Source organism: Schistocerca cancellata, chromosome 8 (genome assembly GCF_023864275.1).
Source record: "Schistocerca cancellata isolate TAMUIC-IGC-003103 chromosome 8, iqSchCanc2.1, whole genome shotgun sequence".
Classification (NCBI taxonomy): Eukaryota; Metazoa; Arthropoda; class Insecta; order Orthoptera; family Acrididae; genus Schistocerca; species Schistocerca cancellata.
The window spans coordinates 71,404,490-71,416,777 of NC_064633.1; the positions used below are offsets into that span (position 1 = coordinate 71,404,490).

The window sequence follows — 12,288 nt, forward strand, 5'->3', positions numbered from 1 at the left end:
GCTCTCCCGGCCGTTATGATGGTTTTCTTGACTGAAGCCACTACTATTTGGTCAAGTAGCTCGACAGTTGGCATCACGAGGCTGAGTGCACCATCTCCCACAAGAGAGTGAATATTTAAAGATTGAGGTCTGTAAACATGAGAGGTTATAAGAAGGAAAGGTGGCAGGCAACAAATAAAAGAGTGGAAAATTTTGCTAAAAGGGAGACAAGACATAAGAAAAAAAAGAAAAAAACTAATCACCGTGTTTGGCACTGAGGAGTGTCGTGCATTGTGTTGACTTGAAAATATGGGTTGTAGCTCACTTTCACTCTTTGTTGTCCTCCTTCACTCTGGTGCAAAAGCCTTCAAAAAGCTCCTATCTGACCTAGAACAAGACATTGACAATCCCAGTAAATGCAAATGTAAATTAAATCATACATTACTAGCCACCCCTACGAATTATGTATCTAGATTTCGACATAGAAGATTTCTGTTAACTGTAGAACGAAACAGCAACACAGATTGTAGTAAACAGGTTTATATTCCTTTGGTATTTCTATATAACTGAGGAAGCAGTGGCTTTTCTTAAAGTACTCATTATGTGTTTCTTTTACTTTGTTACATGTTTTTGCTTGAATAAGCCAAAATAGTTTGTTGCACTTTGGGTAGAGTTAGTTTTTAATGAAACTGCAAACAGCTGCTGTACCTTAGCTTGTTCTGCATCTCGAAAGGTTATTTGTGGTGAGATCTTTTGTCTCTGACCGTGATTCAGATTCCCCACCTAGCACGGATGTGGACATGTCAGAGGAACTAATGCTGCAAGCAGTGGCTGTGGGCCGCTGTCATAAGCGAAGCTGCCACCCAGATATGCATGTTATGTGGTGCATCCCTGTGGCGACTGTTTGCGGCTGAGCCTTTGGCCCAGGCTTGTCACTCGGTTCATTGCTTGCCATACTTTGTAGCTGTTTATATCGTGACAGTGCATGGTCAAGTTAACTTAGTTTGTTTCGGATCTTGAGTGGTTACTCATTTAGAGCTGTTGTGTTGCTGCACTGACTTTGCTATGCTCCAGACTTGTCAGTGCTTCATTCACTCTGTAAACTCAAGTCTATTCTGCACTAACAGGAATGTGTCTGTGTTTCCTTGTGGTTTGGTGTATCCACTGGAGCAAATGATGATAATCAGTTTCTGCCTATGGAATAAAGGATAGAAAAGGATCCATGTAACACAGTGTATGAGTGGATGGATGATACTACAAGTATGGATGCGATGAAGGTGGACAGCAATAGAACATAAGGGCAGAAGGGTGCAGTTTGAGAAGAAGCAATCACAGTGAAACCACTAATTAACAGTTTCATGCAGTCCAGACTTACAAAACACAAAATTGAGGAAAATGCAGAATTGGTCAAAAAATTGAAATTGGTATTGGATACAAGGTAATCGAGATATATTCTGACATGCTATGGCAACAATTATACGTCAAGAGACACATTATGAGTGATCCTTCCTTTGTGCTCACTCAGAAAAAAATAAAAAATTGGCAAAGATGGTAAATTAAACTGAAAATTGTGAAGTATGTTGAAAGGCATGGGAATCTGATGCGAGGGTGTGAATTTCTGTACACTGTGCAAAATGTAAAAAACAGAAAACATAGGTGCTACAGTTTCGCTTCATGCCTTCCACTAGTGCTGCCAATGTTCATGATCTACAGTGTGGTGCAAAGTATATACGTGAGTAGTGTATATAGTTGTTGCAACTTTATCGTGTCAAATTGAACATGGAAGCCTTTAAAATGTGCAATCTCAAAAACCTTGTTCTATTTCCATGTTATATCTCTGCCATAGCACATTATCTGCACAAAAAGTATATTTTCAGCATGTCACAAAATGCTTTCCGCCCTACCTGCACTTCCTCTCTCCACACATACAGTAGGTGAGCTCAATTTACATGTATTAAGTCCCTTTTACACAATCAACTTTCTTGTTTCAATTGGCTACTCAAGACAAGCACATCTATTGCAGTGCCCTTGTTGTTTTATTCCCATACCGATTCTTTTCTGTTTTGAGTGGATATTTTCATTTACATGCCAGTACCAAAATTGCCCATGTTGTCATACTGTCTGCTGTGCAGTTTAGCATCTGAGTGGTGAAAGTGGGGTCATAAGAGACTTTTCTTTTTCCAAAATATCGAAATATACTAAGAAAATGTAGGAACAAACAATAACAATAGAGTTCATTAATGACCCAAGCATAATTCCTTGTGGGAGTTCTTACCAAAAGTCATGTGGTAAATTCTCTACACTCCTGAGAACTGAAAGAATAAGAAAAGTGTCATCTAAACATTTCAGAACATGAACACATACTTCCTCGAGAAAATATACACTTGCAAACACACCAGACAACATGTAGAATGCAGTAAATAGTGCCATTTTGCATTATGCTTTGTATCTTGTTTTCTTGCCAAGTGCCAAATAACAACAAAAATTATTTTTCTTGTCCATTAATTCTGACTTTTTCACTGTCAAAATAATTTTCATTAAAGCACTTTTATCTACTTACATTCTTATTTATGCATAGTGTAGGTTTTTTTCTCTGTAAAATGTGAATGCTTTTTGCTTCCAGGTATTTGGCTATCCTGTATGAGAACACTAGTTGGTAGGAAGAATATCACAACCTTGTGTTACTTTTCAGTGTGCCATGAAAGCAAAGCAAACAACATAACAAAGATGATGAAGACAAAATCCATTTCTATAATAGGATTGAGCTCGACCAGAATAGGTTATAACTTCTGATGTTAGCAGACGTCACCATAGTCCCTTGTCTATGCACATGTGCAGCTTGTAGCTTACTCAGAAATTTAGAACTCTTCACTCGGCACAATCTATAGATCATAGATGTCATAGACACACTTGCGTCACGGTTGGTTGCGGATTCACATGAGGGCACGAAACGTGCACACACTTCGAGTAGTCGATTTTGACCAGAAAGTCACTAGTGTATAACAGGCTTTAGTGTGGTGTGGTGGCAGTGCTTGCTGTTGAATGACATAGAAAGTCGCCAGCCAGTAAGAGCTCACTAGCCAGAAATGGCCATTGTTTCCTTGATTCAGACCAAGCATATTCTTCGAGACTCGTGGTTTAAATTTAAAATGTTGATGATCAGTATTGTTGCCAAATACACTACATCGGAAATACATGCAAAAAGATGATACTGAGTTATGAGTGGCACAAGAAAATATGGTGGCAGGACCTCTTTGTCATGTATAGGCTCAGTTCGGAAAACTTCACATTGACTGTCCCTTTTTTCCATTCCTGCTGGAACCTAGCTGTAGTTGTATCATAATTGTGCAGTGAAGCTAAATGTTGCAAATTGTGTTGGCAGTGCCAATCTTGGATTACATCAGCATTTGCTCTCCCGCATCTCCCCTCTCAGCAGCTGCCTTAGATATTCCCTTAACTCTGCCACCAACTGCAGTGTGAACTGTCTATATCTTGTGCCTCTTATAACTCATTCAGTCAGATCCAATGTCAATAGGAGGAAAACGATGTGACATCAAGTGAAGTGTCTAGTAAGAACGTAATTTGAGGTAAACCTCACCATGAAGAAAAGTAAAATCAGTGAATTTTTAAATCTGAGCTTATTGATTTTTCACAAGGGCTACAAATTTATGACATAGGATCAGGAAAAATGTAAAATCAGACAAAGTAAAATCGAAATTCAACTGTAAAGTGAAAATGGTAAAAATAGAAGACAGTTGTTTGGCATAAGTAACTAAATGTGACAAAATTGTTATCAGAATGAGGGTAGAGGGAATGAAAATGTACTGAACAACAGAAATTATCATGGTAAGCTGAGTTCAGGTAGTTTGTAGGAAACAAGCACCAAATTACAGAAGGGGAAACCAACAAAATACATTGTTGTTGTTGTTGTTGTTGTTGTGGTCTTCAGTCCTGAGACTGGTTTGATGCAGCTCTCCATGCTACTCTATCCTGTACAAGCTTCTTCATCTCCCAGTACCTACTGCAGCCTACATCCTTCTGAATCTGCTTAGTGCATTCATCTCTTGGTGTCCCTCTACGATTTTTACCGGCCACGCTGCCCTCCAGTACTAAATTTGTGAACCCTTGATGCCTCAGAACATGTCCTACCAATCGATCCCTTCTTCTAGTCAAGTTGTGCCACAAACTCCTCTTCTCCCCAATTCTATTCTATACTTCATCATTAGTTATGTGATCTACCCATCTAATCTTCAGCATTCTTCTGTAGCACCACATTTCGAAAGCTTCTCTTCTTGTCTAAACTATTTATTGTCCATGTTTCACTTCCATACATGGCTACACTCCATACAAATACTTCGAGAAACGACTTCCTGACACTTAAATCAATACTCGATGTTAACAAATTTCTCTTCTTCAGAAACACTTTCCTTGCCATTGCCAGTCTACATTTTATATCCTCTCTACTTCAACCATCATCAGTTATTTTGCTTCCCAAATAGAAAAACTCCTTTACTACTTGAAGTGTCTCATTTCCTAATCTAATTCCCTCAGCGTCACCCAACTTAATTAGACTACATTCCATTATCCTAGTTTTGCTTTTGTTGATGTTCATCTTATACCGTCCTTTCAAGACACTGTCCATTCCGTTCAACTGCTCTTCCAAGTCCTTTGCTGTCTCGGGCAGAATTACAATGTCATCGGTAAACTCAAAGTTTTTATTTCTTCTCCATGGATTTTAATACCTACTCTGAACTTTTCTTTTGTTTCGTTTACTGTTTGCTCAATATACAGATTGAATAGCATCGGGGAGAGGCTACAATCCTGTCTCACTCCCCTCCCAACCACTGCTTCCCTTTCACGTCCCTCGACTCTTATAACTGCCATCTGCTTTCTGTACAAATTGTAAATAGCCTTTCGCTCCCTGTATTTTACCCCTGCCACCTTCAGAGTTTGAAAGAGAGTATTCCAGTCAACATTGTCAAAAGCTTTCTCTAAGTCTACAAATGCTAGAAATGTAGATTTGCCTTTCCTTAATCTTTCTTCTAAGATAAGTCGTAGGGTCAGTATTGCCTCACGTGATCCATCATTTCTGTGGAATCCAAACTGATTTCCCCAAGGTCGGCTTCTACCAGTTTTTCCATTCGTCTGTAAAGAATTCCCATTAGTATTTTGCAGCTGTGACTTATTAAACTGATAGTTTGGTAATTTTCACATCTGTCAACACCTGCTTTTTTTGGGATTGGAATTATTATATTCTTGTTGAAGTCTGAGGGTATTTCGCCTGTCTCGTACATCTTGCTCACCAGATGGTAGAGTTTTGTCAGGACTGGCTCTCCCAAGGCTGTCAGTAGTTCTAATGGAATGTTGTCTACTCCCGGGGCCTTGTTTTGACTTAGGTCTTTCAGTGCTCTGTCAAACTCTTCACGTTGTATCATATCTCCCATTTCATCTTGATCTACCTCTTCTTCCATTTCCATAATATTGTCCTCAAGAACATTGCCCCTGTATAGACCGTCTATATACTCCTTCCACCTTTCTGCTTTCCCTTCTTTGCTTAGAACTGGGTTTCCATCTGAGCTCTTGATATTCATGCAAGTGGTTCTCTTTTCTCCAAAGGGCTCTTTTAATTTTCCTGTAGGCAATATCTATCTTACCCCTCATGAGATAAGTCTCTACATCATTACATTTGTCCTCTAGCCATCCCTGCTTAGCCATTTTGCACTTCCTGTCGATCTCATTTTTGAGACGTTTGTATTCCTTTTTGCCTGCTTTACTTACTGCATTTTTGTATATTCTCCTTTCATCAATTAAATTCAGAATCTCTTCTGTTACCCAAGGATTTCTATTAGCCCTCGTCTTTTTACCTACTTGATCCTCTGCTGCCTTCACTATTTCACTCATCAAAGCTACCCATTCTTCTTCTACTGCATTTCTTTCCCCCATTTCTGTCAATTGTACTATTATGCTCTCCCTGAAACTCTGTAGAACCTCTGGTTCTCTCAGTTTATCCAGGTCCCATCTCCTTAAATTCCCACCTTTTTGCAGTTTCTTCAGTTTTAATCTACAGTTCATAACCAATAGATTGTGGCCAGAGTCCACATCTGCCCCTGGAAATGTCTTACAATTTAAAACTTGGTTCCTAAATCTCTGTCTTACCATTATATAATCTATATGAAACCTTCTAGTATCTCCAGGATTCTTCCATGTACACAACCTTCTTTCATGATTCCTGAACCAAGTGTTAGCTATGATTAAGTTATGCTCTGTGCAAAATTCTACCAGGCGGCTTCCTCTTTCATTTCTTAGCCCCAATCCATATTCACCTACTACGTTTCCTTCTCTTCATTTTCCCACTGTCGAATTCCAGTCACCCATGACTATTAAATTTTCGTCTCCCTTCATTATGTGAATAATTCCTTTAATCTCATCATACATTTCGTCAATTTCTTCATCATCTGCAGAGCTAGTTGGCATATAAACTTGTGCTACTGTAGTAGGCGTGGGCTTTGTGTCTATCTTGGCCACAATAATGTGTTCACTATGCTGTTTGTAGTAGCGTACCCGCATTTCTATTTTTTTATTCATTTGTAAACCTACTCCTGCATTACCCCTATTTGATTTTGTATTTATAACCCTGTATTCACCTGACCAAAAGTCTTGTTCCTCCTGCCACCGAACTTCACTAATTCCCACTATATCTAACTTTAACTTATCCATTTCCATTTTAAATTTTCTAATCTACCTGCCGGATTAAGGGATCTGACATTCCACGCTCCGATCCATAGAACGCGTTTTCTTTCTCCTGATAACGATGTCCTCTTGAGTAGTCCCCACCCGGAGATCCAAATGGGGGACTATTTTACCTCCGGAATATTTTACCCAAGAGGACGCCATCATCATTTAATCATACAGTAAAGCTGCATGCCCTCGGGAAAAATTATGGCTGTAGTTTCCCCTTGCTTTCAACCGTTCGCAGTACCACAATAGCAAGGCCGTTTTGGTTAGTGTTACAGGGCCAGATCAGTCTATCATCCAGACTGTTGCCCCTGCAACTACTGAAAAGGCTGCTGCCCCTCTTCAGGAACCACACGTTTGTCTGGCCTCTCAACAGACACCCCTCCGTTGTGGTTGCACCTACGGTACGGCTATCTGTGTCGTTGAGGCACGCAAGCCTCCCCACCAATGGCAAGGTCCATGGTTCATGGGGGGGGGGGGGGGGGCTATCAGTTTAATAAGTCACATCTGCAAAATACATGCTGTAACATAAGTTCTTGTTGGTAAAGTATGGAGCCACAAAGGCCACAACCGATGTATTGCAAAGTATTCTCTGTGTGCTATGTACTCAATACAGACAGCACATTGCATGCTAATAAAATGCTCGTATGGGGAACCATAGATTTTTTGTAAGTCTTTATCTCATTCCTTGATCATTGAGGTGTGCTCTTATCACTCGTGATATTTTTTCTTCTTTTACAGCTCATTACAATGATAGAAAATGACGAAATTGAGTATGAACTTGGGCCAAAGAATTGAATTCTCTGTATAAAGGACTATTTAAATCTGTATCAGCTGAAGCACCAGTCCAGGTGGCTACAGAAGTGTCACAACCTGCACACTACATTTCCAGGATTTTTTGAAATAATATCTTAGGAGAAACATATTTTTTTTTAAATGGAAAAGAAAGCTGAAAAAAGTATTGTAGTGTAAAGTAAGATTAATCCTAGTCTTTCTGAGATAAGATTAGTGTATGTACACCTGTCTGTGATAAAGTGTAGTTAGAAAGAGCTTTAATTAGGATGTGTCTCAAAGCAAGTTGTGATTCATAATTCAGTAGTGCAGAACTGAGCAATTCAAGTCATTAGAATTTGAGGACCAACCAGCATGAGATATATACAGTTACAACTGTAATTGTAATGTTTCAGAAAGGATATCACAGTTTAAATCCATGCTGCATTTGTTAACTTTGATTTACATTGATATGTGACAACATGAAGTGAAAAAGAATCAAACGATTTGTCCTACTATGTGAGCACCATTTTCCACACGGCTTACAACCAATTGATAGGCAGATTGTTTCATATCTTTATTAATATGTCTAAACTAATTTATACACTAGCAGCTTCAGTACTATTTCTCGAGTTGATAGATCCTACTAGGAACAGTGCAAGCTATCATTAATCCATATTCCCAAGTGAAGTTCGTTCCAAGTTGTATCAGAATTCTGCCTCTTACAGATAGAGTCCACCAGAATAACACTCTAGCAAATATGACAATATTCGCGGTACGCACTCCACTGATAGCATCAACACTGGTTTAGGCTGGTCCTGGGCCAGTCTGTGTGCCAGAGTCTCGCATGATCCTGTCAGAGGGCATGGATCCATACCATCTGAGTGGTGGCACTATAGTTGTCAGTAACAACGTTGTATTTCGTGGCAACGTCGGGTGGCCTCACTACAGTTCCTCCTTCCAAAACAGTGACCACCTGAGGAAAAATGAAAGTAGTGCATGGTCTCGAGGAGCAACCACTGGGGAAGGCAGCAGGTCTAGGTCCACAGGCATTGCTGCTGAAGGCCGAGGCAGGACAGGGCTCGATGGGACTGCTCGAGTTGCCACGGGGCTGGAGGATCCACACGGGGTGGCGAAGTAGGTGGCTGCTGACAAGAATGGCAGAGGTGAAGTTAGTTTCGGTGACCCTGCAGATATCCGTGGGCAGAGGCTACAGTGTGCAGTGTGGACCCATCATGAATGGAAATCACTTTGCAGATCCACGTTCGGTTGTGACAACAGATGGGTCCACACCGGGGAGCCCATCTAGAAGGGAAGCGCTCTGGTGATGAAGTGTGGCAGTGAGTCATCATTTATTTGTTTCGTTATTTTATTACTGTTTGTTTCCCCAACTGTAGAATGGAATGAAAATGGAAAAGCCATTGCAGAAGAAGTAGGGAGCGAATGTCAATCCAACTTCACCTTTTGGAATCTGTACTAAATGCTTCAGCCTCTGTCATTTGGTGTTGTAATATATCAAAACCTTTTATCTGGTGAGATCCCTGTGTTTCTGATTGTATATATTTGTGTTTAATGAACTTGGCCAAAAACCAGTCATTGTGCCATATTTACTCTAGTCCATTATATGAAAATGATCTCAGAATAGATATCAGTGATGATTGAACAAATATTTTGCATCAAATGTGCTGAAAATGAACATGTACTGTGTCTTAGTGTTATATTAGCAATATTTTAGTCAAAAGAGAAGGGTCTACTTTGTGGTTAGAAGAAAGTAAAGGAGACAGAAGTGCAGAACATGAAAAATCTCTCATAGTAATGGTCAGAAGAGAGACATGGTGCATGAAGGAATTCTTACAATATTCTTTCTCCTCATAAAGGATATTTATTTATTTTTAACTTTTATTTTATTTACTTCTATTTAGTTCCCAGGGCTAGACATTCAGCAACGGTAAATTGTTTGTCTGTGAGCTGTACTCCAGTTGTTTCTGATTTAACATATGACATGTGAGATACTCCTCCTCTGTCCCAAATATAACTGATATTCACTGTTTACTTTTACTTTAAGAAATGAAATTATGTATGTTAGTATGAATTCCATTGTTTGTTGTATGTGCTGTATAAAATTAATTTATTGTATGTGTTGTAATGGCTCATAGGTTTAAAATTTGTATGTTCCAGTCTCAATGAAAATGCCTGACTGATTGTCAGTGAGAAACTGTAATTCAAGTTGTACATTTTTCTCTAATTATGTATCTGTAGGAGTATTACCATTTCATTGCTCTTTAATCACATTAAAATTGTTACATTAACTCTAAATATCTCAAATTTTCTTAACCTTTTCCTGCAATTATTTAATACAAGAAAATATGTAAATCTTGTTATTTAATATTCCTCCTGGACTCCTGTCAAAGCCAACAGGTAGGAAGTGAACAGACACACAGTGACAAGGGATGAGGCTTTATACGTTTCACCAACCTGTGGGAGCTGTGGTACTCATAGTGATAAGTATAATGGAAAGTGCACTTTAACTAGATATGCATTACAGAAACTGGAAAATAAGTAGCTTTAGTTGCAGGAAGAACTCTGTAATGTCTGATCAAAGTAAATATGTGTGGTGAGAAGCTTTTATGGATCATGTGTCACCCACCCAGGCTATGACAGATTATTTGCTGTTATTCAACAGTAGGCACAGCATGGTAGTCCTATTATAATGAAGATGTGCATGAACTACCATGACAATATCAGCCACTGCCAGCTGTTGGGGGAATGTTTACAGTGGGGAAACCACCACTATGCTAGACTACAGATCAGTAGTGGGGCACATTTCCTGTCACAGATGAGCATCAATTTAACTTGCAGATTGTAAGCATGCCAAGAGCCTTTATGTGACTCAATACACATTTAGGGGCTGATGCAATTCTGTGTGCCTTTATATGTGGAAATATGTGGCTGTCAAGTTCTATAACCCCCCATGAACCATGGACCTTGCCGTTGGTGGGGAGGCTTGCGTGCCTCAGCAATACAGATAGCCGTACCGTAGGTACAACCACAACGGAGGGGTATCTGTTCAGAGGCCAGACAAATGTATGGTTCCTGAAGAGGGGCAGCAGCCTTTTCAGTAGTTGCAAGGGCAACAGTCTGGATGATTGACTGATCTGGCCTTGTAACAATAACCAAAACGGCCTTGCTGTGCTGGTACTGCGAACGGCTGAAAGCAAGGGGAAACTACAGCCGTAATTTTTCCCGAGGGCACAGCAGCTTTACTGTATGATTAAATGATGATGGCGTCCTCTTGGGTAAAATATTCCGGAGGTAAAATAGTCCCCCATTCGGATCTCCGGGCGGGGACTACTCAAGAGGATGTCGTTATCAGGAGAAAGAAAGCTGGCGTTCTACGGATCAGAGCGTGGAATGTCAGATCCCTTAATCGGGCAGGTAGGTTAGAAAATTTAAAAAGGGAAATGGATAGGTTAAAGTTAGATATAGTGGGAATTAGTGAAGTTCGGTGGCAGGAGGAACAAGACTTCTGGTCAGGTGACTCCAGGGTTATAAACACAAAGTCAAATAGGGGTAATGCAGGAGTAGGTTTAATAATGAATAGGAAAATAGGAGTGTGGGTGAGCTACTACAAACAGCATAGTGAACGCATTATTGTGGCCAAGATAGATACGAAGCCCACACCTACTACAGTAGTACAAGTTTATATGCCAACTAGCTCTGCAGATGACAAAGAAATTGAAGAAATGTATGATGAGATAAAAGAAATTATTCAGATAGTGAAGTGTGACGAAAATTTAATAGTCATGGGTGACTGGAATTCGAGTGTAGGAAAAGGGAGAGAAGGAAACGTAGTAGGTGAATATGGATTGGGGCTAAGAAATGAAAGAGGAAGCCGCCTGGTAGAATTTTGCACAGAGCACAACTTAATCATAGCTAACACTTGGTTTAAGAATCATGAAAGAAGGTTGTATACATGGAAGAACCCTGGAGATACTAAAAGGTATCAGATAGATTATGTAATGGTAAGACAGGGATTTAGGAACCAGGTTGTAAATTGTAAGACATTTCCAGGGGCAGATGTGGACTCTGACCACAATCTAGTGGTTATGACCTGTAGACTAAAACTGAAGAAACTGCAAAAAGGTGGGAATTTAAGGAGATGGGACCTGGATAAACTAATAGAACCAGAGGTTGTACAGAGTTTCAGGGAGAGCATAAGGGAGCAATTGACAGGAATGGGGGAAAGAAACACAGTAGAAGAAGAATGGGTAGCTTTGAGGGATGAAGTAGTGAAGGCAGCAGAGGATCAAGTAGGTAAAAAGACGAGGCCTAGTAGAAATCCTTGGGTAACAGAAGAAATATTGAATTTAATTGATGAAAGGAGAAAATATAAAAATGCAGTAAATCAATCAGGCAAAAAGGAATACAAACGTCTCAAAAATGAGATCGACAGGAAGTGCAAAATGGCTAAGCAAGGATGGCTAGAGGACAAATGTAAGGATGTAGAGGCTTATCTCACTAGGGGTAAGATAGATATTGCCTACAGGAAAATTAATAGAGCCCTTTGGAGAAAAGAGAACCACTTGCATGAATATCAAGAGCTCAGATGGAAACCCAGTTCTAAGCAAAGAAGGGAAAGCAGAAAGGTGGAAGGAGTATATAGAGGGTCTATACAAGGGCGATGCACTTGAGGACAATATTATGGAAATGGAAGAGGATGTAGATGAAGATGAAATGGGAGATACGATACGGCGTGAAGAGTTTGACAGAGCACTGAAATACCTGAGTCTAAACAAGGCCCCC

General features: G+C 39.9%; 1 protein-coding gene across 1 annotated transcript in view; it reads left to right on the plus strand.

Annotated features, from left to right (window-relative positions):
- Positions 1-9,675, plus strand: part of LOC126095360 (1-phosphatidylinositol 4,5-bisphosphate phosphodiesterase-like) — a 419,315-nt gene extending 409,640 nt beyond the window's left edge. The window contains exon 22 of the mRNA XM_049910167.1: positions 7,456-9,675. Coding sequence (XP_049766124.1) covers positions 7,456-7,512 — 57 coding nt within the window. The 3' untranslated portion in view covers positions 7,513-9,675. The remainder of the gene's footprint in view (positions 1-7,455) is intronic.
- The last annotated feature ends 2,613 nt before the right edge of the window (positions 9,676-12,288 follow it).